General features: G+C 47.3%; 1 protein-coding gene across 1 annotated transcript in view; it reads left to right on the top strand.

Annotated features, from left to right (window-relative positions):
- Nucleotides 1–27,869, top strand: part of STAB2 (stabilin 2) — a 165,884-nt gene that overhangs the window by 110,363 nt on the left and 27,652 nt on the right. The window contains exons 40-55 of the mRNA XM_075552708.1: nucleotides 2,777–2,822; nucleotides 4,183–4,259; nucleotides 5,066–5,191; nucleotides 7,545–7,618; nucleotides 9,367–9,438; nucleotides 11,922–12,041; nucleotides 12,837–12,884; nucleotides 14,525–14,608; nucleotides 15,983–16,129; nucleotides 16,921–17,061; nucleotides 17,539–17,598; nucleotides 19,497–19,673; nucleotides 20,884–20,973; nucleotides 23,680–23,826; nucleotides 25,080–25,136; nucleotides 26,512–26,638. Coding sequence (XP_075408823.1) covers nucleotides 2,777–2,822; nucleotides 4,183–4,259; nucleotides 5,066–5,191; nucleotides 7,545–7,618; nucleotides 9,367–9,438; nucleotides 11,922–12,041; nucleotides 12,837–12,884; nucleotides 14,525–14,608; nucleotides 15,983–16,129; nucleotides 16,921–17,061; nucleotides 17,539–17,598; nucleotides 19,497–19,673; nucleotides 20,884–20,973; nucleotides 23,680–23,826; nucleotides 25,080–25,136; nucleotides 26,512–26,638 — 1,593 coding nt within the window. The remainder of the gene's footprint in view (nucleotides 1–2,776; nucleotides 2,823–4,182; nucleotides 4,260–5,065; nucleotides 5,192–7,544; nucleotides 7,619–9,366; nucleotides 9,439–11,921; nucleotides 12,042–12,836; nucleotides 12,885–14,524; nucleotides 14,609–15,982; nucleotides 16,130–16,920; nucleotides 17,062–17,538; nucleotides 17,599–19,496; nucleotides 19,674–20,883; nucleotides 20,974–23,679; nucleotides 23,827–25,079; nucleotides 25,137–26,511; nucleotides 26,639–27,869) is intronic.

The raw sequence follows: 27,869 nt of genomic DNA, 5'->3' as shown, positions 1-27,869 counted from the left end.
CAGCTCATGACCCTCTAGGAACTGAGCCTTCCTCCAAAGCCAGTGGGAAGCTATTGAAAGGTCTTCAACGGGGGAGAAATATGATCATATTTGCATTTTATACAAATCGTTCAGACACTAGATATGAGAAAATACCTCTGGAAGTAGTTATCGGAAGTTATAGAAGCAGCAGAGCTTAACCTCTTCTGGAAAGGAGACCGAGAAAGGACCAAGGTGCCCACCAGCCCAGGGGGAGAGTAGGGTGTTGCAAAGGAGAGCATTGCTCAAAGGTCAAGTTCATTTCTGAAATCAAGAGAATGTAGAATTAAGAGTTGGTTGGCAAGCTGCAGCCGGAAGTCTGAGTAGTTCCAAGGCAAGCAGACAACCGGGGGCAGGTGTCAAATGCTAGTGCACAGAGCCTGGTCCAGAGAACCTGGGGGAGATACGGAAGAAGCCATCGAGTCCTGTAAACAGGACACAGGGGATAAATCTCGATCATAGATACAACGGATTACCACTGGCTGTGACTTAGGATCTTCTAAGAACCTCACCCATGGGAGGACTGAGCACACAAAGTGACAAGGAACTGTCTAGAAGCAGTGACAAGTTTTCAAGAGACAATTGAAAGTCTAAGCCACTGGCATGACTGTGGCGGTGAACAGAAAGAAACGGTTGTTCAGGGAGGGAAAATCACCGGCATGATTTTCTGCAGAAGGAAAGGAAAAGGGAGGAGGGGGCTCAGGGTGACCCTGCGATTATGAGCAACTACATGGGTGGTAGACCACTGTTGGAAGAAGATTGGTGGGGGTAGCTCAGTTTGGGGTCGACTGAATTTGAGATACCAGTGAAATCTAGATAGAAATGGTTAGGAGACCTTATACACTCGTTCAACAGATACTTGGCTGAGCAACTACTATGTGCCAGGCACTCTGCTAGGAATGTTGCAGTGCACATGCTCCAGTCCCTGCCCTCAGCAGCTTACCAGCGAGTAGGAGATGCTGACAGGTACTCAGTCAGTCGCTATAGAGTAGACAGCTGAATTCGTGGACACAAGGCTCCAGAGTGAAGTCAAGGCTAATGGCATAAATATCAGAGACCTCTGAGAACAGACAGACGTATATAAGGTTCACTCCATGCAGAGGAAGACAGCTGAGTTAAGCATACTGAAGGAAACTCACCTCCTGATTTTCCTACCATTAAAAAAAAACCCATCACCCACCCACCTCTTCACCTGATCTAGAACCCACCCATTCATCTACCAAGGACTCCGTTTCCCTCACTTCCATAGCTAACTAATCCTACCATGGCCATATCTCTCAAATGTATCCCCCTGCCTCCTGCTCCCCTCTCAGCTGTGGTCAATTGGCCGATCCTTGGTCTCCAATCCTACACCCCATATTCTGTCCTCCGCATTGACATCAGAGAGAACTTTCCAGAACATATGTAAAATGTTTCCGCTCCCTCCCCAGGACTTGAATGCTTACTAATGCTCTTCATTGCCTACAGGAGACGCTTCAAATTCCTTAGCAGGGTACAAAACTATTCACCAATGTGCTCTCACCCACTTTTCCAACTTTATCACTAGTCTATCTTCAATGTACCTCTACCCAAGGAGCCTTTAGCCTAGTAATAAGTGTAAACAAAGACTTGCAAAGGAAGGCCAGTGGAAATGAATGTTCGATTAAATAGAGAAAAGAAAACAGGATAATAGTCACATGGGAAGACAAAATAAAACGTCTCTAGATTAGAGCAAGGAAAACAACTTCTTTGCCCACAAGCTAACTCTCTATGCCCGAGCCCATGACAGACATCACTAATCAATCATTTCTGCTTTCCCTCTGAGGCCAGATAGGAGCGCCAAATCTTTCTCAACAGAACATACCATGAAGTCACTACCAAGTAACCGAAATCCAGAGCAGGTTCCAGAAAGGAGGACCTAAAAGATAATAGAGGTTTTAATCAGTAGCAGATGGGAAGAAAGGGATTACCAGGCTTGAGGAAGAACACGATGAAGCAGCAAATTCCACTGCACCCACTGCAGTCCACGTGAGCCTAGACCTAGACCTGCTTCCTCTGACACAAAACAGTCACCTGCCATCACCAGGTCTGTGTCTCGCATCCTTCTGCACAACTTAACCAGAGCTGATCCCATACATCCTGCCCAAAGGCCTATTTCCAGTGATTTTTTTTCTTGGCTCTTCCCTGCCAGGAGTTACCTGTTAGCTGGCTCTCCAGAATCAAGATGATATTTCTCCAGGAAATTCAGTAATTAACTCAACAAATAGATGTGAGTTCTTGTTGTATGAGCTATAACTGCACATCCAAGAGACATACATTAACATTCGCTGTCATTTCCCATTGCTTGTTGGTGTCACTCCCATAATAAAATGTCCGAAAGAAATAAGGAATGAAAATACAAGCAATAGTAGAAAACCAAACCCAGAGAAGGGACGCACATTCACCTCTAAGCATGAAGGACTCGTGCTCACATGACAGGGAGGATGCTACACGCCAGCCTCTTGCCACCTCATTCCCTGGCACCAGGCCTGTTGTCCAGAACAGACTTCATTAGCTCCTATGCTGTTGTTGATCTGTACTTGACCTTCAGAATTGACTCTGAGCATTCTGCCAGTCAATGTTGAGAAAGATTCAGATGGTTACTTACGCAGTTTGTATGATGAGAGCCAGTTCCTTCGGAGGAAGTCCGTCTTTTCCTAGCACCAAGTGCTGCAAGATCTAGTTCTCCAGTGGGGTGTAGCCAAGGCAGGCCGATGCCACAACTGGTTCTCTTTTTCAGAGATCACAAAAGACAACTGCAATGCTGCATGCCACACCAGTGCCAAGTAGGTACCCTCTGGGCCTCCTTTTGGGTTTCAGTGGTTTCAGACCCACGATCTAAGCTTTAAGGATGCCGTTTCCTGATGTTATCTATGTACCAGATGTCCAGGTAAATTTTTATGAATGAGACTAACCATCTCTAGGAAGAGGCCATCATCAACTTGCCAGTTCCATGCTTTCAACAAGCCGCCTCTACCGTGACCGGGCACATTGGCAAAAAGCGTCAGTTCACACCCTAACTGAAACCGCAGGGCCCCCGTTATCCAACCCTTACCCCTGATCCACAGCCAAGTCTATGTTCAAGCTCCCATCCCCATGAGTGCTTAAGGCGGTGGTTAATTGGAAACCACAATTCGGTATCAGCGTGTGTAATTTTCACCGGCCAAGGAGGCCTTGGTGGGTTACGCATTGGGTTATGAACCACAAGCTCAGCAGTTCAAAGCCACCAGTTGCTCCTTGGGAGAAAGAGGAGACTTCTGACTCTCATAAAGAATTATAGTCTCAAAAAACCCAGTGGGGCAGTTCTACCTTGTCCTCTAGAGTCACGATGAGTCGGAATCGACTAGATGGCACTGAGCTGGTTTTATGAGTGTGAGTTAGAGTCAATGCTTCATCATTCTTGGCCTTCATTTCTTCACCAGGAAGTAGGACTCCTCCACCACCACCTCCTGCCATGGAGCTGATTCTGACTCATGTGTGCCAGGGTAGAAGTCTGTCCTGCCACATTTTCAGTGGCTGATATTTCAGAAATGGCTCACCAGGCCTTTCTGCTGAGATGCCCCTGGGTGAACTCACCACCAAGACCTTGGTGAACAGCAAGCACGTGAACTGTTTGAACTACCCAGGGACTCCGAGTGGAAATAGTACTCTCTACTTCCTACTCACTTCCTGCCATCAAGTCGATTCTGATACATAGCCCCCGTAGCATAGGGTAGAATTGCCCTGTGTGTTTCTGAGCCTGTACCTCTTCATGGGAGTAGAAAGCGCCATCTCTCACCCACGGAGTCACAGGTGGTTTTGAACTGTTGATCTTGCTGTTGGCAGCCCAGTGTGTAACCACTAGACCACCAGGGCTCTCGGTGACCGAAGAGGGTGGAGATCACATGAAGTAAAGCCCAGTCCCTAGGACACAGGAAGTTCTCTGCAGGTTCTGATTCCTTGGCTACCACCTGCTCAGACGCACTGTGCATCCCGCTCATCAGATTGTGCCATCTGGGTGCCTTCTGGGCACCATGCAAAGAATGGCCTCTCCTCCCAAACCTTGGGCAGGCTGGGGTCAGAGACTGGGAGTTTGGCCAATGGGATGAAGGCATACTGGGGTGTGGGGTGATGGGCTTTCCACAGACAGCATTTGTCTCATTTCAGCTGTCTTCTCGATTCCGATGGCACCGCCTTCTGCAAGTGTGCAGCCGGCTTCCAAGGGAATGGCACCATCTGCACAGGTAAGGGGTGAGGGGAGCACAGAGCGGGGAGTGGGGGTTGGGGGTGGACGGAGGTGGTTCTAGGTCTGCAGGGGGGCTATGCATAGAGATCTGGGTCCCTGGAAACTGCCTGGGCCTCAGCAGCTGGTCCCCACCAGCCACGGGGAATCAGAGGTCAGAGGGCCATGACTGAACCCCGGGGTCAGAAATTAACTCCGGGCTTATGGACCGTGTTCGTTTTGGAATGAGTGCAGCGATGGTACCTGTTTGCATCCAGCCAGAGCTCAGCACCTGGACTGCCACTGGCAGCACCTGTGAGTGTTGAGCCACCCCGGAGTCCGTTCCTACTCGGGCGACCTGTGTATACAAAGCAGAACTGCTCCGGAGGATCTGCAATGGCGGCCACCTTTCCCAAGCAGGTCATCAGGCCCGTCTTCCGAGGCTCCTCTGAGTGGGTGCTAACGGGCAGCCTTCTTTGACTGGTCATCGAGCACTTAACTCTTTCTGATATCCGCACGGGGTGCTTTAAGAACCAGTAAAGAGCACCCGGGGATTCTCATTTGATTGGCTAGTGCATGGTCTGGTGACGCCTGTTTACTGTCATACTGTGGTGCCGTGCATGAGGTGCATAGGCTAAGAATGTAAGCCACGTTCCTAGCATGGAAGGGGAGGATTTTGCCTGAGTCACTGGAGTCTCCCTCTGGACGCCGAGTATGGTAAACTTGGGAGTTCTGCATTACTTGGCGAACCAACTAAAAATGCATTGGTGTGTTGTTGTTGTGCCCTGTCGCCCCTCCCTGGCTGGGTGTCCCCTCTCCTGCCTGTAGCAATCAATGCCTGTGAGGTCAGCAACGGAGGCTGTTCTGCCAAGGCCTACTGTAAGAGAACCGTGCCCGGAAGCCGGCTGTGCGTGTGCAAGGCGGGCTACACTGGCGATGGCATCGTGTGCTTAGGTAGGTGCCGCTCCTCACCTGTCGGGTGCCAGTGGGGGAGAGCCCGAGACCTGTTGCATGACTAGACCCTATGAGCTTGTCTTGTTGTCGCCCGCAGTTTCCAGGGCCACCTGCAAGGTGTGCTGGTGGGAAAGTGTGACTACAGGTGGGGGGGTGCCAGAAATCACTTTCCAGTCAAGCATTCTTGGGTGACCGACTTTCCCAACTTTCACTGCTTCTTTTTTATATATATGCATACAGAAGCACATACTTATTGTAGAGAAAAGAGAAAACGTGCCTGTACTTGAGACAAAATTCTGGTCACAACCACTCTTCCTGTTATGGCACTGCCATGTTGCGATGGATACACTGGATTTTGTAAAACGCCGATGGAGGGTCTCTTGATAAACAATGTTGACTGTGCTTCACAATATCGCAGAGGGGCTGCACACTTATCTGCTCTAAAGGCACAATATATGCTCTCTGGGTTGTTTTAACTTTCTAGTTGGAACAAAATTACCCAGGAAAGCTAAACTAGCCACCACCCCCCCAAGACTATGCTCAGATCTTGTGAGATCTGGAACTGACCTCACCCCATGTTTGAATCATCAACCCTTCGAGACCAATGAGGCAGCGTTTGGCCAAAGGGTTGGCCAAAGAGGGAGGTCCGGAAGCAGGAGACCAGGGAGCAAGGAGGATGGGACACGGCACTGCAAGGGTTGATGTTCAATGGGTGTGGGTTGTGGAGTGGAAAACTGATGATCTGCTCTGTAAATGTTCACCAGTCACAATAAAAGTGTTTTTTAAAATATAATTATAAAGTCCACGTGGATTAAAGACATGAATGTGGCAAGCATAACTTTAAAACTATTACATTGAAGAAAATATGAAAATATATGATAAGAAAACAATTTTTAAGGAAAGTTGAAAACCTAGTACAGAGAGGATCCATATGCCCTTGATCTAGAGTCACCTCTTGCAACATTTTGTTTGCTTTATTTACAGCTGAGTTTTATATATTGATCTTCTATCTTGCAACTTGCTTAATTCATTTGTTATAGATGTACATATGTGTGTATATATATGACCACAAATGATAATTAAATAAAAGGACATCAACATTAAATTTGAGAAAGTTGATAGAGACCATCTAGAGCCTTGCCCACCACTGTCCAGTCAATTCTGACTCATAAGCATCCCTTTAAAAAATCCACTGATTTGATGCCAACTCATTGCGACCCCTGTGAGTTTCTGAGACTGTAACTGTTTACAGTCTTGGAAGTAGAAAGTTCGGAGAGTAGAAAGCCACATCTTTCTCCCAGAGAGTGGCTGGTAGTTTTGAATTGCTAACCTTGCAGAGAGCAGCCCAATGCCTGTTCTACCAGAGCTCCTGCCTAGCGACCTTTAGAAAGTGCAATTTCACAGAGATACAGCTTACTAGATGAAGATGCATTTCCAAAGGGTAAAGATTGTCTCCAACATAACTCAGCCCACTTAAAACTGTAGTGACTTTAATATTGATATGCTTTAATACAATTACAATTTGCATTCTAGTTTTGCCAGGTGATCCATAGGTCCTGAAAAAGCACTATCCCCTTCACCTATAGCTGAGAGTGGGATATCACATTTAGTGTCCTGCGACTTTAGTCCCCTGTAATCTGCAGCAGGAAGCCTTTTATGACAAGCACATCTTTAAACCTTTCCTTTATTTTTGTTTTCTTTTGTTTCCGGGGGGGGGGGTAGCATATCCCCAAAGTTTGGGTTTTGCAGGTGTGTCGGATGTTTTCATAATGACACGTTCCAGGACAGAACACTGCACAAGTGATGTTGTCTCAGGCATGGGTGTCACCTGAGAGGCCTGTGGCTTTCCATCTGTCCCTTGTCTGTAATGTTCACTCTGACCCCTCAGGCCAGGTGCCTTTCCCTTCTCTCCACTAGTGTCTTTCTTCCCCTTGAGACTAATAAGCAACCATTGGGGAGGTACTTAAAGACCAACAAGCGCCCGGCTCCTCATCTAAATCCTCCCCCCAAGCTTAGCATCTGTGAATGGTTCCTCCCTAACCCCATCTTTATTATGACAGTTGCAATTTTTTTGTTTTATTTTGTTTTCATCTCGTCTCCTCCTTGATCGCACTGTTGGGTTGGGATCCAACAGGCCACCCTTGCTGAAGACAGCAGACTGCAAACACGGAGGGGCTAGCCAGTCTCAGGGGCGTTGTCTTGGGCAACGGTATCTGGCACCCTCTGCCTCAAGGCACACTGTTGGCATCGATCGGGTACCCTTGGTCAGCTCATCATGCTGCTCACTCAACGTGCCTTCTCTGGTGAGTGTTGGACCTGGTCCTCAGGCCAGATATTGGTTTTTGTTTTACAGAAATTAATCCGTGTTTGGAGAACCATGGTGGCTGTGACAGGCACGCAGAATGCACGCAGACAGGACCCAACCAGGTGAGCTCTGCCTGCTGGGCCCCAGAGTCTTCCCTGGAGGGAAGAGCAAGTGCTGGGGCCTTTAGACACAGCCCTGAGGGGAAGGGGCTGAGACAGGCAGCTGGGAAATAAAAGCTGTTGCTGCAGCTGTTGTTGTTGCTGCTGCTGTTGTCGTCGTCATTAGCTGCCCCCCTAAGTCACAGTCACCCCATGCACAACAGTACAAAACTCTTCCCAGCCCTGCACTCTCCCCTGATGCTCATATGACTCATAGGTGTGACTGGTGTTCAGAAGTAGATCTTCCAGGAAATGAATGCTTTATGGGACATCCTGAAAGGATGGGAGACTGTCGTTTGGGAATGAGGAGAAATGAGGGATTAAGGGTAACCAGAAGACGGGTCTGCTTTCGAGTAGGGAAAAGTAGACATGTCCCAGCTCACATGATTTCCGGAGCATCTAGAAACGCCCCAGACAAGCTCTCCTTTTCTTTCCGTTTTCAAGCTGAGGTTGACGCCCTTTGTGAAGGACAAGGAACAATGTAAGATTTGCTAGTTTGGCCAGGGCTGGCCTCATCAATGAATTCAAGTTCTAATACGAAGGAAGACATCAGACTGGAGGGCATTCAGGATAAAACATTTGGAGCAGGGCCCCCTGCGGGGCACACAGCTCAGGGAAGAGTGTGTGGCTGGGTTTCAATCCCACTCCTCCCCCTCCCCCCTCCCCCCTCCCCGCCAGCCCTCATGAGTGAACAGATGGCCTGCATAAATGACCTGGGGTCCTGTCCACTTCTTCCTTCATACAATGGCTCCACCCTCAATATCCTCCCCTCCCCATGACTTCCTTGACCAAACCATGGATTTAACTAAATTCCACGCCCCCCCTTACCCCACTTTATGCAACAACTTTGCTTCCAAAGCCCACTTTGAGTATCTCTTGGCCTTGGTGCCTGTGGGCAGGGCAGAGGGTGGAGATGAACAAGAAAGGATGGGACAGGATACAGCCTCCTTTCGACTGACCCTTCACCAATCAGAGCAAGAGAAGAGACCAGTGCCTAGGAGGCAGAACACCAAATAAGATGCTGTTACAAGAAAAACAACTCAAGATGGCAGCAAACATAAGCTATGCATGGGACCTCAGGGCTAAAGAGTGTCCAAGGTGCAAGAATGTTATTTATCATCAAGAAGATGCTGCCATATTTGTCAGCTGCCCCCAACTCAACTCCCACTGTGGTGGCATTGTGGACACAGAACAAAACGTTGCCCAGTCCCACATCATCCTCATATTCACCAGCATGTTCAAGTCCATCGCTGTGGCTACTGTACCCAACCATCTCACCAAGGGTCTCCCTCACCGTCCCTGCCCCTCTACTTCACCAAACGTGATGTCCTCTCTCGGTGATTCATCCCTCCCGCGGGCATAGCCAAGGCAAGGGCTAGTCATAAATTGTTCTGGCGTAAACCATGTAGTTTTCCACTGGCTAATTTTTGGAACTAGATTGCCAGGGCTTTCTTCCTAGTCTGTGTTGGTCTGGAAGTCTCCCTGAGACCTGTCCCCCACGGGTAGCTCTGCTGGCATTTGAAATACTAGCGGTAGAGCTTCCAAGAGACAAGACGCCACAGTGGGAGAAAGTAAAAGACAGTGGAGGGAAATAGATATGACCAATGCCAAGCAAGGACTAGTCAACTAATTCCATTTTAGAATTCGAGCCTGAGAGCCAATTCAGAATTCCATCTGTGTCATTAACCCTGCTGTCTTCTGCTCCTGGACAGGCGGTGTGTAACTGTTTGCCGACATACACCGGAGATGGCAAGACCTGCACGTTTATCAACATCTGCCTGACCGTGAGTACCACGCTGGGTGGGGTGAGGGTGCTATCATTTGGGCGCCTCAGAGCTGCTTCTGGGTCATTGCAACCATTGTGATGTTGGGGAGGGGAAAAAGAAGGGAGTTCAATGGCTCCCAGCCTGGGCTCTTGACTGTAGGAACTGGACGTGTCCCTGTTACATTTTAAGGACAAACAAAGGGCGTTTTTGTACTTTGAGAGCCCAAGCATTGAACTAGAACTAAACAAAAAAGAGAAAGAAAACCTCACTGCCTTTCAGTCCATTCGGACTCACATTGCATTTTAAGGCAGATAGAACTAGCCCCACCGGGTGTGCATTGCTGTAAAATCGTTACAGGAGTAAATGCCCTCATCTTTCTCCCCCAGAGCAGCTGGTAGGTTTGAACTGCTGACCTTGTGGTTAGCAGCCCAATGCTTAACCCACTATGCCACCAGAAGTAGGCTTAGTGAGCGGGCAATGCAAGAAAACAGATTCCCACTTCAGTCAAGGTACACTGTTAGAGCCGTCCTGAAAGAGATCATCAAAAAGTGCTACTTTCCAGTTTCTTTCCAGAAACACAAGTTGAGCTCATCAGTTCAGAGTGGAGGGTCTGGGGGCTGCTGTGACTGAGAGTTGAGCAAAGAAGCAAAGGCCTTCTCCAGAAAGAGCGAAATGAACGTGCTAGCAGCTCATTCCATCCCCACAGTAATCCTATAAGGCAGTGACTATTTTTATCCCTGTTGGAGAGATCGCACCAAAGCAGCAGAGCCAGGATGCCAACGGCTGCTCAGTAGAGTAGCATAGCTTTAGTGGGAGATCAGGCAACTCATACACGTGGCCCATGCTTGGCAGATACGGAAGGGCCCGGGAGCTGGCCCAGGGGGGCTAAGATTTGGCCAGTTGTTGTGATAGAGAGCAAGAGATGGAGGCAGGAACCCCAGGGCTCTGCCTTGCCATCTGGGCTGTGCTAACACCAAGTGAGGACCAAGTGGCAAGGTGAACCAGTGGGTAGGCAGGAATGTGGATAAGAAAAGGGGCTGGGGGAGGGGGAGGGATGGAGGCAGAGTGTTAGAAGAGGTCAGTCGGAATGATAGGAGGTGGTGGTCAAAGAGAACCGGATGCTGAAATAGAGATTTCCTTAGGGGTCCACTTGAGTGCCATCACAGCGTCTGGGCATGTCCCAGGGAGAATGCAGAGGAGGTCAAGGCACAGAGACAACAGGGAGTGAGAGATCAGGTACAGGAAAGATCAGGAGCAGGGCTGTAGAATTGGTCCAGGATGATGCCTGGTGTGATACTAGAGGGTAAAGCAGTGATCCAGGTGCCTCTGTTAAGACACAGGAAGAAGGGCAGGTGGGAGGTGGTCATGACCACACACTTCAAAGAGGCAGGGCCTTTTAAAGACTGAGAGTATAGATGGTTTGGAAATGGCAGTGTACCACAAGAAAAACCCTGTCCCAGCCCCTGCCCTTGACTACACTGTGTAGAGGTGTCTTTGTTACCACGTGCCACCAGGACACAGTGCCACAGGTGGGAGGCTTAAAAAACAGATGCTCGTTTTCTGAGGTTTGAGGAGGTCAGGAGTCTGAAGTCAGAGTGTGGCTCTCAAGGAAAGCTAGTCTATTTCATCTTCCCACAGTGGCCAGCAATCCTCCTTCTGTCTGTACAATCTTTCATCCTCTTCTTTCTGTGCCTGCTGTGTCTGTGCCCACTCTGTCTGATGAGATCTAGAAACCACCCTCTTGTGGGAGAACTCCCTGAAGGTGCAAAGAATACACATGCTTCGTTGCTAACCAAAAGGCTGAGAGTTGGAGGGTACCCAGTGCACCTAGCAAGAGATGTCTGGCCATCTACTTCTGAAAAATCAGCCACTGAGGACCCTCTAAAAGCCATGGGGTCGCAAGGCTTCGGAGCTGACCCCATGGCAAATGATTTTCAGCTGATTGTGTGTTCTTTCCAGTGATCAGATCAGAGTTTAGCTGAATGCTGACAAGTAGCAAACAAAACTGGTATTTTCCCAATCAACTCCCAGATACTAAGAAACTGTCATTTGGCAACTCTGGGTTTACTCATGGGGAGCCCCGGTGGTGTCGTGTTTATGAATTGGGCTGCTAACTATAAGGTCAGAAGTTCGAAACCAGCAGCCACTCTATAGGAGAACAATGAGGCTTCCTACTCCTGAAAGAGTTCCAGTCTCAGAAACTCACAGAGATAGTTCTATCCTGTCCTATAGAGTCGCTATGAGTCTGAATGAATGGCAGTGAGTTGGGTGTTTGGGGTAGTCATATGACCTGTCCTCCTGAGATGGAAGGAAAGATGAGTGAGGTGACTCCTACCCCCACTAGGAATCGGGTGAACTTCAGAAGAGGGAAGATAAAGCAAATCAGACAAGGTGGGAAAGTGAGGCACGAAGCACACGTCAGTGCTAAGCTGCCTTAGAAATGCTTGCAAAGCTTGGGTAAACTAACGGGTCTGATCTCCCATGGGGCCCCGCGTCACCAGAACAATGGCGGCTGTAGTGCCTTTGCTGTCTGCAACCACACCGGAGACCGTGAAAGGACCTGTACCTGCAAGCCAAACTACATTGGGGATGGATTCACCTGCCGCGGCAACATTTACCAGGTAAAGCATGGCATTCCCCTAAAGTCAGCCCCTCTTTCTAACCGTCCTGAGCGCCCGAGCAGCTGAGGAATGTGTACAAGCTTTGTGAAAGGTAAAAGCTCTTAAAAAGTGAAAGGCCGCTTGAATATAAATTGGCAATGAAAAAAAAAGTGACCTACCAGTGTGTCATGTAGTGATTAAGGTGGATGGGTTCTGAAGTCAGAAACAGCTAAGTTTGAATTCAGCTCTGCCCCTTAGTAACTTTGTGGCTTTGGGCCAATTCATCATCACCCTTAATGGTGCCGTTTTCTAATCCGTAAAAGGATACTGATGGTACCAGCATTGTCAGGTGACTATATGAGATAAAGCATGTAAAAGATATACCCAACCATTGCACAGGAAAGGGAAGGCAGTCTTAGAACAGTTGCAAGGTTCTGCCTATTAGAAAGTCAGCCTTCTGTTCGTTGACTTCAAGAAGGATTGAGCCCAGTAACCAATGCTGCCTTAAAACTTACAAATGAATTTTTAAGTACTTGAACTTGTAAAATATACTCTTAAAGCTCAGAAGCTTCTGGAAATGGCTGGGCCTTTCTGGGATAAACCAGATGGAAAGTCCAGAAAGGATCTACAGCTCCCAGCGTTCCTGTAGCCATGCCGAACACCCCTTCGTTAGCGTTTTGGTGAAACTTCAGAAAGACCCATTTTTGCAGATAACCAGCAGGAGGGAGAAGGCAGAGATTCGTGACTTTAGAGACAGCACCCTAACAACCTGCTACATTCACAGGCATTAAATGAGGCTGCTGTCTTTGTTTGCAGGAGCTGCCCAAGGACCCAAAAACATCCCAGTTTTACTTCCAACTGCAGGTAAGCATGTGCATGTTGTCTGGTTGGAGGAGTTGGGTCCCAAGCCAGATAGAGCATGAACCTGTTGCCTCGAGAGTTGGTAGGCTAAGAAAAAATCTGGAGACCTGGGTTTGTGGAATAGGCCTCTGTTGATTGCTTATAGACTTCATCTCTCGGGCTCAGGTGGGCAGCATGAGAGAGACGGTGCTGCACTGGACCCATAGTAGCATGTGTAGGCTCAATGGTAGAATCCTTACCCCCATGTGGGAGATCCAGGTTCAAATCCCAGCCAATGCTCCTGTTGTACAGCCACTGCTTTTCTGTCACTGGAGGCGTGAGTGTGACTATGAAGTTGACAGGTGATGTGGAACTTCAAGACTAAGACAGATGAAGAAGAAAAGCCCAGGGCTCTACTTCTGCACGTCAGCCCTGGAAACCCTATGGATCTCAACCAAGCCTTGTCTGACCCACCACTGATGATGGACGTGGCACAGGACAGGCAGTGGTTTGTTCCATCGTCCATGGAGGTCAACCCGACAGCAGCTAATTACACCATTATGTAGCATATAGAAATTAGCATGTAAAACTTCCATCACACCGCTGGGGGAAAGAAACATCACTGGCATAATGGTTAAGTCTTGGGGTACACGTATGATGTTAGATCTTTTTGTGCATCTGAATAAATTGCAGGTATCCTGAAAAATGCCCATTGGTATCCAGTGAATTACAACGCATAGGAACCCTGTGGGACAGACTAGGACTGCCCCATCGGGCTTCCAAGGTGGTAATATTTCCTAAGCCATTAGATTGGTGTATACGTCACAGATCACACAATTCAATAGCTCTGTCATGTTAAAAAGAACTGTACAATCATCACCACATCAATTTTAGAACAGTTTCTTGATCTTAAGCTCCTCATTATTAGCTTATGGACACCTACTGCCACATCTTACTCCCACAGAGAGACTGATGACTAGAGGTGTGGCCAAGCACTGTAACCCCTATGTCACCAGGGCTCCTTTACTGATGAAACTATTAAAAAATAGAAGACTAAACTCATAGAAACAAGAAACTAGAAGAAGCAATAACCGTATGGATTGTATTTGTCTTACTGTCCCAAGGATGTATCATAACTATATGTGAATGAACAAGGACACCCAAAAATCCAGGGGTTAATTCCAAGGTCACTTCCTTCCACACTCAAGAGCCACACTCGCAAGCCAATGCCTACTCAGAGCAACCCTCTAGTCCAGGACAGAACTGCTCCCATGGGTTTCTGACACTGTCTCTCTTCATGGGAACAGAGAGCTTCATCTTCCTCCTGTGAAGTGGCTGGTGGGTTTGAACTGCTGGTCTGGTGGTTAGCCGTTCAACATGTAATTCTCCTACACCACCAGTGTTCCTTAATAGAAAGCTTATGGGTAGTTATTTTTTTCTTTAGTCTACATCATCCAAATCTACCACAAACATGTATTTTAAGACAGAAAACAATACTGTTGCAATGGCAGAGAATCTGAGTTTGAACTTCAACCCAAGACGAAAACCCAGGTCTCCGCACAGAAGCCTCACTCTGTACTACAGCCTACTCTCTCTGCTGTGGTTGAGCCCCATCTGCCTCTGTGCTAAGTAAATAGCATGGGGCCCCTCACTTTCCTTCCCAGGAGCATTCTGTACGAGAACTGGTGAACCCGGGACCCTTCACTGTCTTCGTACCTTTTTCATCAGCCTTTATAGAGGATGCCCAGGTGAGCAGATGACGGCAGACAGGAGGAGGTTTGGGCTGAAACACATTCTTTGGACTTCCTTTGGGGATGTTTTCTGGGTGACTTGTAATGGCTGAAGATGGTCACCCATGAAATGGACTGTAGCCGGGTAGAGAGTTCCTGCCGGGCCAAGCCGCCAAGTGAATTCAGGGAAACCTTGGGCCAGAAACACTCTAAAGGACAGTCCTGATGAGGGTAGTAGGCTAGAGACCATCAGTCATTCCAAAGCTCTTCGAGATGAGAGACAGAGATCCCAGGATTTATGGGATTTAAATCCGTTCTTTTCTGAGGGACTTCTCAGAGTCTTTACTGGACAGTTCTTACTGGATACTCATTATTAATAATAGCTGGCATTCATCCAGTATACCAGGCCCTGTTCTGAGTGTTGGGTTTAGATTAACCCATTTGGTTTTCATGACAACCTACTATTACCCCTATTTTGCTGTTGATGAAATTGAAGTGACTTTCCCGCGGTCACGTGACTAGTAACTGGCAGAACTAGGACTCAAACCTGACTCCAGCAGACATCCTCCCTCGCTGCATATATGTTAGATGTCAGCAAAAACCAAAGAGCCAAGACTCATTTGGGACAACTTTTTATATTGGATCGTTTATAAACTGAAGAAGCAATAGAAGAGTTGTCAGGAGACAGTGAAAACTCGGGGCTTTAAATAACACTTGCTCTATGGGTCAGATTGTTTGTAGTTGGATTGGCACATGGAGACCCATCCTGGTCTTTCCTGGATTAAAGGTTCAATCTGGCCATACCTGCCTCTCCAGGAGGTGACTGTACATTGTTTCCCAGCATAGATCACAGAGAAATGTTATTTTTTTTAGTGGCATCTCATAGGACTTGTGGTCCTTCAAAGAAGTGTTGGGAAATGCTGGGCCAGAGAGCGCCAAGTGGCCTCCATACTGAGATTAGACCATAGAAGAAGGAAGGGGACTAAGGCTACGTACTGTCTCTCTTTTGAACATCCTAGCCTATTCCCTAGAGTCTAGGGCAGGGGTCCTCAAACAATGGCCCCCACGGGCCGCATGCGGCCCACCGAGGACATTTATCCGGCCCGCCGGATATTTTTGCCCCATTTGTTTTTCACTTCAAAATAAGATATGTGCAATATGCATAGGAATTTGTTCATAGTTTTTTTTTTTTAACTATAGTCTGGCCCTCCAACGGTCTGAGAAACAGTGAACTGGCCCCCTGTTTAAAAAGTTTGAGGACCCCTAGACTCCAGGGCCTAGATGGCAAGCCTCCCAGGTTCTGGGTGGGGCAAGGGAATGAACCAAGGAGAGCACAGGGGGAGGTTGAAGCAAAGGACTCTGTCACTTCCTGGATCCTCTGATGTGTTACAGATTAATGACTGGAACAAACAAGGCGTCATGTCCCAGGTTCTTCGGTATCATGTGATCTCCTGCAACCAACTGCTTCTGGAAACCCTGAAATTGACCCCAAATGTGACTTCTCTCCAAGGAGGCTCCATTAGCATCTCTGTCTCTCAGGTAAGCAAGACCGCCTAAAGAAGATACTCTCCCTGGCCCTCTCTGCTCCTCTCCCTTAGACTCAGTAACAATGACAACAACAATAGTAACAGCATGCTGAATGATTTCTGTACACCAGCTATTCTAAGACTTGGAGATGTACAACTCATCGAATCCTCCACACAGCCTCTATTGCAATTCCAAGTTATGAATTAGGAAACTGCGCATAGAGAGATTAAGTACCTTGTCCAAGATCACAGGGTGAGTCAATAGCAGAGCTGGAATTCCGCTTCAGGAGCAAGGCAGCTCCAGGGGGTTCTGGGCCTATTTGAGTAGCACTCACTGGTCAGAAGCTGGAGAGAGAGGAGGGCTTTTAATCAAAGTCGCTTGGCCAAGCTGGCCCTGTCCGTCATGAAATGAGGCAGCTGTGGAGTTCATTACGAGTGGGGAAATACTGGTGGAGGGAGGTAGGCACACGTGTTGAAGAGAAACTTAATTTGATTAGCTTATTGATTTCAGATTTGAGAATCACAATGAAAAGACTGCTTTGATTAATTATTTACTATTACACTCTGGGTGAAAAGTTCATCTCTCTCTCTCTCTCTCTCTCTCTCTCTCTCTCTCTCTCTCTCTCTCTCTCTCTCTCTCTCTCTCTCAGATATTTATTTTTATCCTACTCTTCTACTTAACTATTTATTCACTTTCATGATGTTGTGGCCTATTGGTGCCGTGCCCTGGAAGAAGCAATTCAAGTGTGTGTCTATTTCACTCCATGCCCATTTCTCCTGTTTTCTCTTTCCGGATGACTTCAGGGCACGGTGTATTTAAATAGCGAGGCTAAGATCATAGCCAGTGATATCATCAATACCAATGGGATCATCCACATCATAGACAGAGTGCTGTCTCCCCAGAACCTGCTCATCACCCCCAAAGATGCCTCTGGAAGGATACTGGTGGGTAAACTTGCTGTTGTATGCTCAGCATGGAATAGCCCCAAATACAATATTATATGAATTCTAGTTTTTAGGCTTTACTTGAGATATTTAAATCTTTCTGTTTGGGTCATAAACTGTCATTAAAAGCTTAGTAAACATTGCTATTAGAAAAAAATAAGTAAAAGCCTGTTTTCTGATACTGAATATTTTTAAATATCCACAAGGGCTAAATGATCTTGCATGAATTTGAAGGATGGGAACATAGGAAGGTAGATGGCTAGATGGGTGGATGGATGCATGGATGTTAGGTAGCTCATAGATATCATAATTATGAGTATAGAGTCAAAGAAGTATTGCTTTAAAATCATAGAAATCTTGATTAAACAGAAAGTGTGGGTGGAGCAGCAGTAGAGTGGGTGCTAAAAAGCTAATCTGCATGGCCTGTATGTTATTTGTCTATATTTGCTCAGTGGAGCTTTCTGATTTTCTTTGCAGCAAAATCTTACGACAGTGGCAAAACTCCATGGCTACACTATGTTTAGCAACTTAATACAGGTAAAAAATTATGAATTTTATTATATAGATAAATGAGGGAAAGTTAACTCAGAGACTACCTGTCTCATGTTTTGGAGGTTTGGCTTTTGTTTTTCTTTTTTTAGGTTTGTGTGTATTATTTCCATTGTTTTCGTTTTGTTTGGGGATTTTGCCTTTTCTCACCGATCAACTACGATGGGATGAGCATGAGAAAGCCCAGGTTTCTGAAAAGTGGAAGCCTTCTGTTCTCCTCCACACTCAAAACACTGGCGTGGCTTGTGCAGAAAGGTAACTGGCTGTTGGCCAGCTCCAAGGCATTATGGTCAGGCCCACACCTGTGCTCTCCAAGGTATCGAGGTGGTGGGGCAGGGACCAGACGGGCCCCTCCACCAGATGCTTCCCCTGGATGGCGCACTCCTCCAGCCAAGGAGCCTGGGAAGAGAAATTCCAATTACGGAGGTGGAGAAGCTGATGTCGAGTTAGCGAACCTATGGCTGTGAGACGGATAAACAGGATTTATAACACCTGTCCTAATTCTGTCATCTAAAACGTCTCAAATGAATTGTGTAGATAACTTCTCCAAGCAACAAATTGCAGAAGAGAATCCAGGAGGAGACAGTCCAGGCCCCTCCCGATATTTCCTTTCCCCCAATAAACACCAAGAAGTCTCTGTAGGGTTCTAAGAACCTGAGGGCCTCCAAGCACAATCTCTAACCCTCCCCACTAGATCAGTGGTTCGCACAATGGTGTGGGTCTCAGACTTCCCAGGAAGCATATTAAAAATGGAAAGCCCACCGTGCTCAAGATCAGAATCTCCAAGGACTTTACAGCTGGGTCATCTTTGTCCACCCACCACCCGACTCCAACACTTGACAGTCAGGCCCACAGCTTCCCACTCCAGATTTCCAAACTCACTACCCTTGGGTTGATTCCAGATCATAGCAACCTAGTGTGACTACACTACGCATTGGACTGAAAACCACAAGGTCAGCGGTTTGAAACCACCAGCTTCTTCATGGGAGAAAGATGAGGCTTTCTACTCCTATAAAGGTTTACAGTCTTGGAAACACACAGGGGCCATTTTACTCTCTCCTAGAGGGTTGCTATGAGATGATACTTGAGCACAAGGGACTGGTTACACAGGAGGCTTCATGGAAAGTTAGAAAACTCCTTTGAGTCTCATGAAAAGGGTTAATCGGGTCGACTTAATAGGACTACTAGAAAGATTAAAAGAAAAACGAATGTGTTCAATGCTCCTGGGCCATAAAAGGCTCTCAAATAATTTCTCCTCATTTCTCTGGCAATTTCGTTTGGGGTATATATTATGCAGAAATCTTGACCTATATAGGAGTATCTCAATATTGCATCCCACCCCCAGCCATCAAGTCAATTTCAACTCACAGAAGCCCTCTCTCGAGGGAACAGGGAGGCTCATCTTTCTCCCATGGGGTGGCGGGTACGCACGAACCTCTGACCTTACAGTTATCTGTTCCATGTTTACCCAGCAGTACCCCCGAGGCTACACTTTAATATTGGTGGGGGGGGGTGCTTTATGTTGTTGTTCTTGTTTTTGTTTTAATGAACTAAGCGAAAAATATGGAGCTGGTCTCCAAAAATTAAAATATTTGGACAGGATTAATAGGAAATAAGAGAAATTGGCTAATGTTCCTTTTCATATGAACAAAAGGCCAGAATTTTTCAGCCTTCGCTTGCTGAGCTCTCATGTGGCAGGATGGCTGGAGTGTAATGAGCCCTGGTTTCTGGCCATGCCACTTGGGGACCAGCTGAGTTTCCATAAGCCCAGGACACAGATGGAGGGCTCGCTGCCTTCCTCTGATGGTCGGCGACACCCACCCACATAGCTGGGTCTGCTGTGTGATTTATGCATGCACCATGGGGGGCTGTTTCCTATGTTTCAGGACTTGGACTTGCTGAGTCTTATCACTGATCCTATCCACATCCCAATCACGCTCTTCTGGCCCACGGACCAGGCTCTCCAAGCCCTACCGGCTCAACAACAGGATTTCCTCTTCAACCAAAAGAATAAGGACAAGTTGAAGGAGTACCTGAAGTTCCACGTGATTCGAGATTCCCGGGTACTTTGTTTTCACACCTATACAAATGCAGGGATGCCCAGGCTTGATAAAGCCCCAAGGCACCAAGATATTGTGGTAGGAGGGAGGGTGGATCCTCCCATGCCAACTGTGTCTCTCCCTAACTGGTCCCTTAAAGGGGCTCCAGTGTCACACCCTCCAGGCAAACCAAAAGAGAGAGAGAGGGAGAGAGACATAAACTACACCTTTGCATGGAATATTAGTCTCCTAGGACCGCCATAGCAGTGGACACAAGCTGGGGGCTCAAAACATCAGAAATATATTCTCTCACAGTTCTGGACCCAACCTCCCTGGGACCAATCCCTCCTGGCCTCTTCTTAGCTTCAGGTGACCTTAGCTTGGACATGCATCACTCCAATCTCAGTCTCCTTGAGAAAGTAGTCCCAAGCCTTCCTAAATATCTCTCTGTCAGAAAGAGATACTGCTCACCTGCCTCCTGCAGGTCACATCAGGAAAGAGAAAGCAAGAGTCCCAGGGTTCCCTGCGGCATGGAGGTGTGGTTGTGTTTCTTGGGCTTTTGCCTGTTTTGCTTTAACCTTTAACCCATACCAAAGAGCATGAGTCTCTTCTTGTGCTGCAGATCAGCTTCGAATCTTTCCCAGTTCATATGGGGGTGGGGGGAGAAGGCTCATGGGAATCGTGCCCACGTTTCTCCAGATGAAGTCTTCCTCTCCCTACTCCAGCATTTCCAAAGAATGGATTAGTCAACTGGGAGCAGAGAAGGGAAACTATAGGAAGCATGCTTCAGCCCTATCATTCGAGGTCTTCAACCAGGACCTTTGGTCCTTTCCAGCAGTGTGTTCATGGAGTCCAAGAATAGAAAAAGCCCAAACTCTGGCTATTCATAGCACCCCAGGCCATTTGCCCGCACTTAATTCCCTGCTCTTGTCCCTCGCTCCATTCCCCTGACATATCACCTTCCTTGGACTCCCTAAGCACAGATAAGAATGGGAGGGCCCAGAAATGCAGACCATGTGGTGGCTACTTAGCCTCCAGAAATCCTTTCCATCCTCCTAGATAGCCCATTCCACAATCCTTCTTTTTTTAATTATTATAACTGTTGCCATTTTAAATCTGGAATGATTCTACCTCATGGGAAGAGGTGACACCAAATGTGGTTGCTGGCAAAGGTCTTTTGGGCCCTGCCTCAGATTACATCTGGTATATTTAGGAGGCACCATGATTCTTCCAGGTTTTAGCAGTGGATCTCCCCAGATCCGCCGCCTGGAAGACCCTGCAAGGTTCAGAGCTGAGTGTGCAGTGTGGAGCGGGCAGCGACATCGTGAGTACTGTCACCCAGGTGGGGCGTGGGGACATGGAATAACAAGCTACTCGCTTCAGCACACTCCTGTGAGGAGACATGTCCTCATAAAGCGTGAATCCTCCCAGGACTGCCAGACCCCTTGTCACAGGGGGCAGGGAACCCCTCACGCTTGTGGAGAGCCTGTGTGTGTGTGTGTGTGTGTGTGTGTGTGTGTGTGTGTTTGTTTGTTTGTTTGTTTTAGAAGGGAGTGAAGGCATTTATTTTCCAGTTGAGATCATTCCCTGGAGCCATTCAGTCATCTCTTTCTCCTCCCTCCCAGCTCCACTGTAGCCTTGCCCCCACCCTTCACCAGAGGGAGAGTGTGCAACTCTGTCCTTGGCTGGCTAGCTCCTGAAGCAGCCTGCCTTCCCAGAATTCCACATGCCGAATGAGTCTGAGAGAATTACCTCAGCTGTGTATCATGGAAACCCCGAAAGGACAGTGGCTGAAGTACTCAAGAATGGATTTGGATTCCTTCTCGGACCAAGAAATCTGGAAGTAACCAGCCCAGCGCCAGCAAGGCAGCCACATTTGGGAGCTGCTTCTGTCTTGCTGCTCTGTAACCCAGGACTCCAGCCTGAAAGTCACCGCAGGGTCCCAACGGCTGCTCGAGCTCCAGCCATCGTGTCTGCGCTCCAGTCAGGAGGAGGAACAAGGCAAAGCACCGCCACCCCTCCCCACCCCAAGAGTGAATGCCCTTTAAGCAGCCGTCTGAGAAGTCCTGGACAGTACTCTACTTACATGTCATGATGAGAATCCCACTGGGATTGGGATTGGAATTGCATTGAATGGACACAAGTTTGAAGACTGCTGTCACCATTTTTACCTTCCAACTTCTAGACGGTTACTCTAAAGTATTTGCACTCTCAAGATCAGCAGTCCTAACTCCACAGACCAGAGAGGCCAACGATCAGACAGGGACGGCAATGTCTACTCCTCTTGCTATGCACTAAGCAGTTTTGAGCACACCTGTGACCACAACATATTTACCTGGTGGGCAAGGTGCTCCGTGGGGAGGTTGGACGCTTGTCCATGTTCACACAGTGAGTCCTCCCACAAAGTCACATTCTCTGTATCTCAGCAATAGAGGCTGAAGCTTACCTTTTTCTTCTTCTCACAGAAAATCCAAACTGCAGGCTACTTCTTAGTCACCTTGGGGAAGGAAATCCTGGCTTTGCTGAAAGCATTCAGTGGAATAATGTATCTGACGTACAGTGTGGACAACATCTGGTCATGTGAAAAATAAATTCTCATCATACCTATTACTCGCTTATCAACCAACTCGTTATCTGTCATTTTCCATTTAAAAACAATAGAAAAAATCTCCTCTCGACTATTTTTCACTTATGTCTGGCAGTAATGCGTGAGCGCTGAAGTGCAAGAAGCGAGTAATGACAGGTACAATAATTGTAGTTATGTGTCCACTTGACTGGGCCAAGTTTTCTCGATGGCTTGACAGTTACCCAGTGATGTCATTTGGCAGCCACACAATGATGCCATTTGGAAGTTTTGCGATGATGTAGTCATCTGCCATTTTTAAATCACATTTTCACATAATGAACTAGAGCAGCCTTGGGGGGCGGGGCATAGTAGATTGAGCTTAGGATGCTAATCACAAATTCGGTGATTTAAACCCACCAGGCACTTCAGAGGAGAAAAATCAGTCTGCCCGTTCCCATAGAGATTTACGATCTCAGAAACCCTGTGGCGTAGTTCTCCTCTGTCCAATGGGGCTGCTGCGACTTGGAATTAACTCAGTGGCAGTGGGTTGGAAGCTGCTAGATCAGTAAGTGAGGAGTGAGGATATTACGGTTGTGCTTGTCAAGTTAAAGCCTGTCACTAGCATAGTTTTGAAAGCTCAGCCAAGAACTTTGTTAGGGGATGACACCGAATGAAAAACAGACTGCCCGTGAAGTGGCCGCGTCAGCAGAGTTCACCCTGAGCCTCGGCGATCATCCTGCTCCACGTGATCGTCTGCATTGCCCGTACTCCTACCTCGGGAGAGGCAGTGCCGCAGGTGCGCGAGCGAGTAGGCCCAGGGGCCAGCGGCCTGAGTGTACATGCCTGCGCCACCCATTACTGGCTGTGTGACAGGGGCTAATTTCCCCATTTCTCATTGCCTCCCATTTTGTATCTGCCGAAATAAAAGAACGCCCCCATATTGGAGCAAGTGCAGCCAGCAGCACACCCTCCTTAGAGCGAGGGTGGGGAGAGACCATCTTGCTTTCTTTGGGCACATCATCAGGAGAGACTACTGGCTGGAGAAGGGCATTGTGCTTGGTCAACGAGAGGGTCAGCAAAAACGAGAGAAATTCTCCATGAAACGGATGGCACCCACGGTGCAACACTGGGTTCAAACACAGCGATGATGGTGAGGATGGCGAAGGGCCAGGCAACATGTCGTTCCGCTGTGCGGCAGGTCACCATGAGTCGGAGTTAAGTCAACAGCATTTGACACCAGCAAAGTGGGATCACTGATACCAGTCGCAAAATTCAAAGAGTTTGCACAAGTGAGGCACGTAGAACAGCAGCCGTACATCAGAGTGATTTGTGATCATTTGGTGGGGGGGGGGGTTGGCTTTTGTTTCAGTTCTGAATCTCTGAGGAGCCAGTCATATAATATGACCTGAGAAGAAGACAAGTCTGGGAAGGGCTATTGATACTCTCTCTCTTTCTCTCTCTCAGGGCGAGCTCTTTCTGAATGGCCAAGCATGCAGAATTGTGCAGCGGGGACTCCTATTTGACCTGGGGGTGGCCTATGGCATCGACTGTCTGCTGATTGACCCCACGCTAGGAGGCCGCTGTGATACTTTTACTAGTTTCAATATCTCGGTCAGTCCCCACAACATCACGGTAGCAAGGGAACCTTGAGTCGAAGGACTGTCCTCATAATCTGTAGTGGTTGTAGAACCACTAAAGGCTGGTCCTCAGCGAGCCCAGGGCCCAAGAGCTCCGAGGGCCAAAGGCCTGTGCTTTCAGTCTCTAAGTCAGTAAACTTCTACTTAGCTTTACCCACGCCTAGCAATTCTCACTCATCCACCTACCCATTTATCCATTCATTCCTTCTTCATGAAGGAAATAGACATTGAGTATCAACCATGAGTTCTTTCAAGTCCAGCTATCCATTCACTCATTCTTTTAATGACGCTTTTAGTCCCTACCTTTAGGCCATATGAAGTTGCCATATTTACCAATGTTGACTCATAAATATGCCACCTTCATATGATCCACGCTAATATATGCCACTAACACTTTCATTTCTTCACCTATTCCTTTAAGAGCATTGACCGAACATCCGTCCTCAGTCATGCGCCATGCCAGGCATCTTCACACTTCACGTTCACTCATCCGCCCAGCACCCAGTTCTTGAGTACCCTCTTTGGACTTGGAATTTTGCACAATGCTTGTCTGTTGTTGTTGATGTTGTGTCATTAATCCCTACAATAATTTTGGACTTGGGTATCATCAACTACTTTGTGTAACTGGAAATGGAGTCACACATGGTGATGTGACTTTACATGGCTAAGTCTGACATCAGTATCTGTACTTCATGGGCCCAAACTTTTAGGAGACCAGTGAGCCAAAGACAGATGGAGCCAGTTGTCCCTTCTGCTGTAAGAAGTGGCCTTCATAATCTCCAAAATATATTAACGTTTTTTTCAATTGAGAATTTCCCATCAGCACCAGCACCAATGCCCTAAAGATCAAATGGCAATCAGAATTATTATCATCCCTACTCCATGGACCAAAAAAACTATGGATAAAAGAGTACAAGTGAATAACCAAAATTAGCATAGCCCATTTATAATGCAACTGACATGTGTGTCCATATATCCCACTAACACTGTACAATCAACCTGCATAACACTGTCCAGGCCCCACTCTTTATAACAGAGTCACAGCAAGGCAATGAAGTCCAAGATAGGTCCTTATAATTTCCCATGGAAAAGTTCCAGGTGTATTTCAAGTTTATCATGTGAACCATAGCCCACTCTTCATCAAGATTAATTAAATTATTAACCAAGAGCATTTTCTTGTGGTTTCCAATATTCTTGATGTCAATTATTTCTTTTCTTTTACTCTAGGGGGATTGTGGGAGTTGTATCAATACTCCCAGCTGCCCAAAGGAGAGCAAACCAAAGGTAATTCTGAATGCGGTGATGTTGTTTGGAGAGCAGTGAGTCTGTTTCAGTAAGTTAAGCAGTAAGTTAAGAGAGAGAGTGTGTGTATATACATATCTTTGAGTGTGTTATATACCTTTAGTTCATGTCATTCTTTCAACAATCAAGCATCAGATATGCGCATCTTCAAACTAGGCAACCTGCCAATCCAATGCCTATCTTCCAGGAACTGTCTAGAAAAGGCATGGTGTAACCTTAGAAGGGACTTAACAGAATTAGTAACATTTGTTTTCAGATACTGGCTGTATTCTGTTGGTTGCACTTCATGTCTCAAGCCCCATGCCACTCATTTGCTCACTGTTATTGAGTCTGTTCCAACCCTGGTGAGTGTTCAAGGCTGTAACTTTTCACAGGAACCCCCTTGGAGGGGCTGGTGGTTTCGAACAGCTGACCTTGGGGTTAACAGTCCAATGCATAACCACTAGGCCACCAGGACTTCTGAGCTTGATCCTTTATACATACTCGGCTCATTCCTCATTACAACACTAGAGGAAAGCAATCAGTGGTTCTACTTTACTTATGAGAAATTGAGTCTCGGATTGGTTAAGCAATGGCCTAAACCACACAGCTAATAAGGAGAAAAGCTAAGTTCGAGTCCAAATACAGAATGAGGGTCAAGTACATGACATTTGAGTCAACTGATGTGGCAAGTTACATAATCTAGAAGTTTCTGACATTTGAAGATGACGATGACACTTCTCTATGTAGTTATTAAGAAGAACACATGTTTGAAAATGGGCAGAGAGAGCTCTTTATCCTTAGCCAGATCTCTTTAACCCTTCACTAAAGCCAGCCTTGTCCCGTGATGCTGTACTCTGAAAGCAGACTCACTAATAGAAAACTCTATTAAACATAGTCAAGTCCTTCTGCGGGGGACTTGAGATATTGCCAACCTTTAACACATCACCTTCTGCGATGCGGGGAGCCCCTGGGTAGTACAAACAGCGAATGCACTTGGCAGCTGATACAGGAGTGTCTCACAAGAAATCCCTGGCCACCTGCTTCCTCAAAATCAGCCACTGAAACCCCCCTGGAACAAAGTTCTCCTTTGGCACACATGGGTCACCAAAAGTTCAAATTAACTCACTGACAACTGATATCGCTGGTTTCCAAGATGGGAATCCATGTAACCCCGCCATTTGCACTCATCTGTAAAGGTCAACAAGTCTTTTCTCTTGAGATGGGGAAGAAAATGTCTTCCCGTGAGTTCTGGTGCTGAGCCCTACTAACCGCCCCATAAAGAATTGCCCTGACTGTCCCATGTTCAACCTGAGTAGTACCCAGAGTCTTCCAAGACCCGAGTGTTGGGATGGAGATCCTCTCCTGTGTTTTTCAGGGTGTGAAGCAGAAGTGTCTCTACCACCTGCCCTTCAAGCGGAACCTGCCAGGCTGCCAGCAGCAGTGCTTCATGGTGGTGCAGCTCCCCAGGTGCTGCAAGGGGTACTTCGGGCGAGACTGTCAGGGTGAGGGCACCTCTTCCTGCCGTGCAATTCTTACTGTACCAAGTTTGAAAGGACCCAAAAGTATATAAAGAGGTCAGGGTGCAGTGCAGGGGAGCATCTCTCTTCATGACTCTCTCAGTCAGTCTGAAGAATTGTATATCCTGCACTGAGATGTCACAGGGTATGTATTAAATTGTGCACGTGTTAGGCTCTTTGGTCTGGCATTCTATCATACACGTTGTCCCGTGGTGGTAAAAATAATTCATGTTAAATGGTATGCAATGTCCATGACATTGATAAACACATGAGCGTAAATGCATCTCAGGATTCTATTTTGGCAAGGTGACACACTGATCAGACCTGTGTAGGTCACCATGTCCTGAGAACTCCCCGTTACAGAATGGGTAGCATTGCCTATTGACTCATGGTCCTCCGGGAATGGCCTGTTCTGCTTAAGGGAACGTAGGCACAACCTGGGACTTCAGTGTCTCCATACAACTTGCAGCCAGTGATCTGTCACCAACAAGCATCTTAACACATCACCAGTGAGCTAGCCATCCTTACGCAGCACTCACACATTCCACACATTGTCCTACGTGAGCGCCTTTACTGAGTACCTGCTTCCCACAGGTGACTTATGCACAGTGACTTCTCATTACGAGTAGGCCTCATATGTACAAATCCACCTGCTTCCTAAAATGCATCTGTACCCATGACCAATACTTGCAATGCAACTGTGGTCATTTGTGGGGCCACAAAAGATACCTAAAGACTGTTGAGTTGAGTTCCCGGGGCACCTCGCCCTCCCTGAGGTTGCTCGAACCCACACTCAGCCTTCAGATCTCAGCTCTCACACTGTAAGCCAGAGCCCTCTCCACAGTCTATTTGTGCCACGATTTTCAAGTTCCTGTGCTTTTTCTTGGCGACTTTGCTATCTCAGGTTCTCCTCACCCCAAGAGCAAGAAAATTGCCATGTAAAAAAATAGAGGAAATGTGTGTGTCAGATAAGCCTGATTCAGCCATGCGCTATAGTGCTGTAACTCAGTGTGAATGACTCAACAATGTATATTAATGAAGGTGTCTGCTGATGGAGGAGGAACCCTCATGGTACTGTTGGGTAGGCATTGGCCTGATAGCCACAAGGTCAGCTGTTCAAACCCACCAGCCACTCTATGGGGAAAAGATGAGGCTATCAGCTCCCCCAAAGATTTACAACCTCCCAAAAAACCCTTACAGGGCTACTGTGATTCGA

Source organism: Tenrec ecaudatus, chromosome 6, assembly GCF_050624435.1.
Source record: "Tenrec ecaudatus isolate mTenEca1 chromosome 6, mTenEca1.hap1, whole genome shotgun sequence".
NCBI lineage: Eukaryota > Metazoa > Chordata > Mammalia > Afrosoricida > Tenrecidae > Tenrec > Tenrec ecaudatus.
The sequence above is the reverse complement of the archived record's forward strand: the minus strand, read 5'-3'. Positions and strand labels throughout refer to the sequence as shown.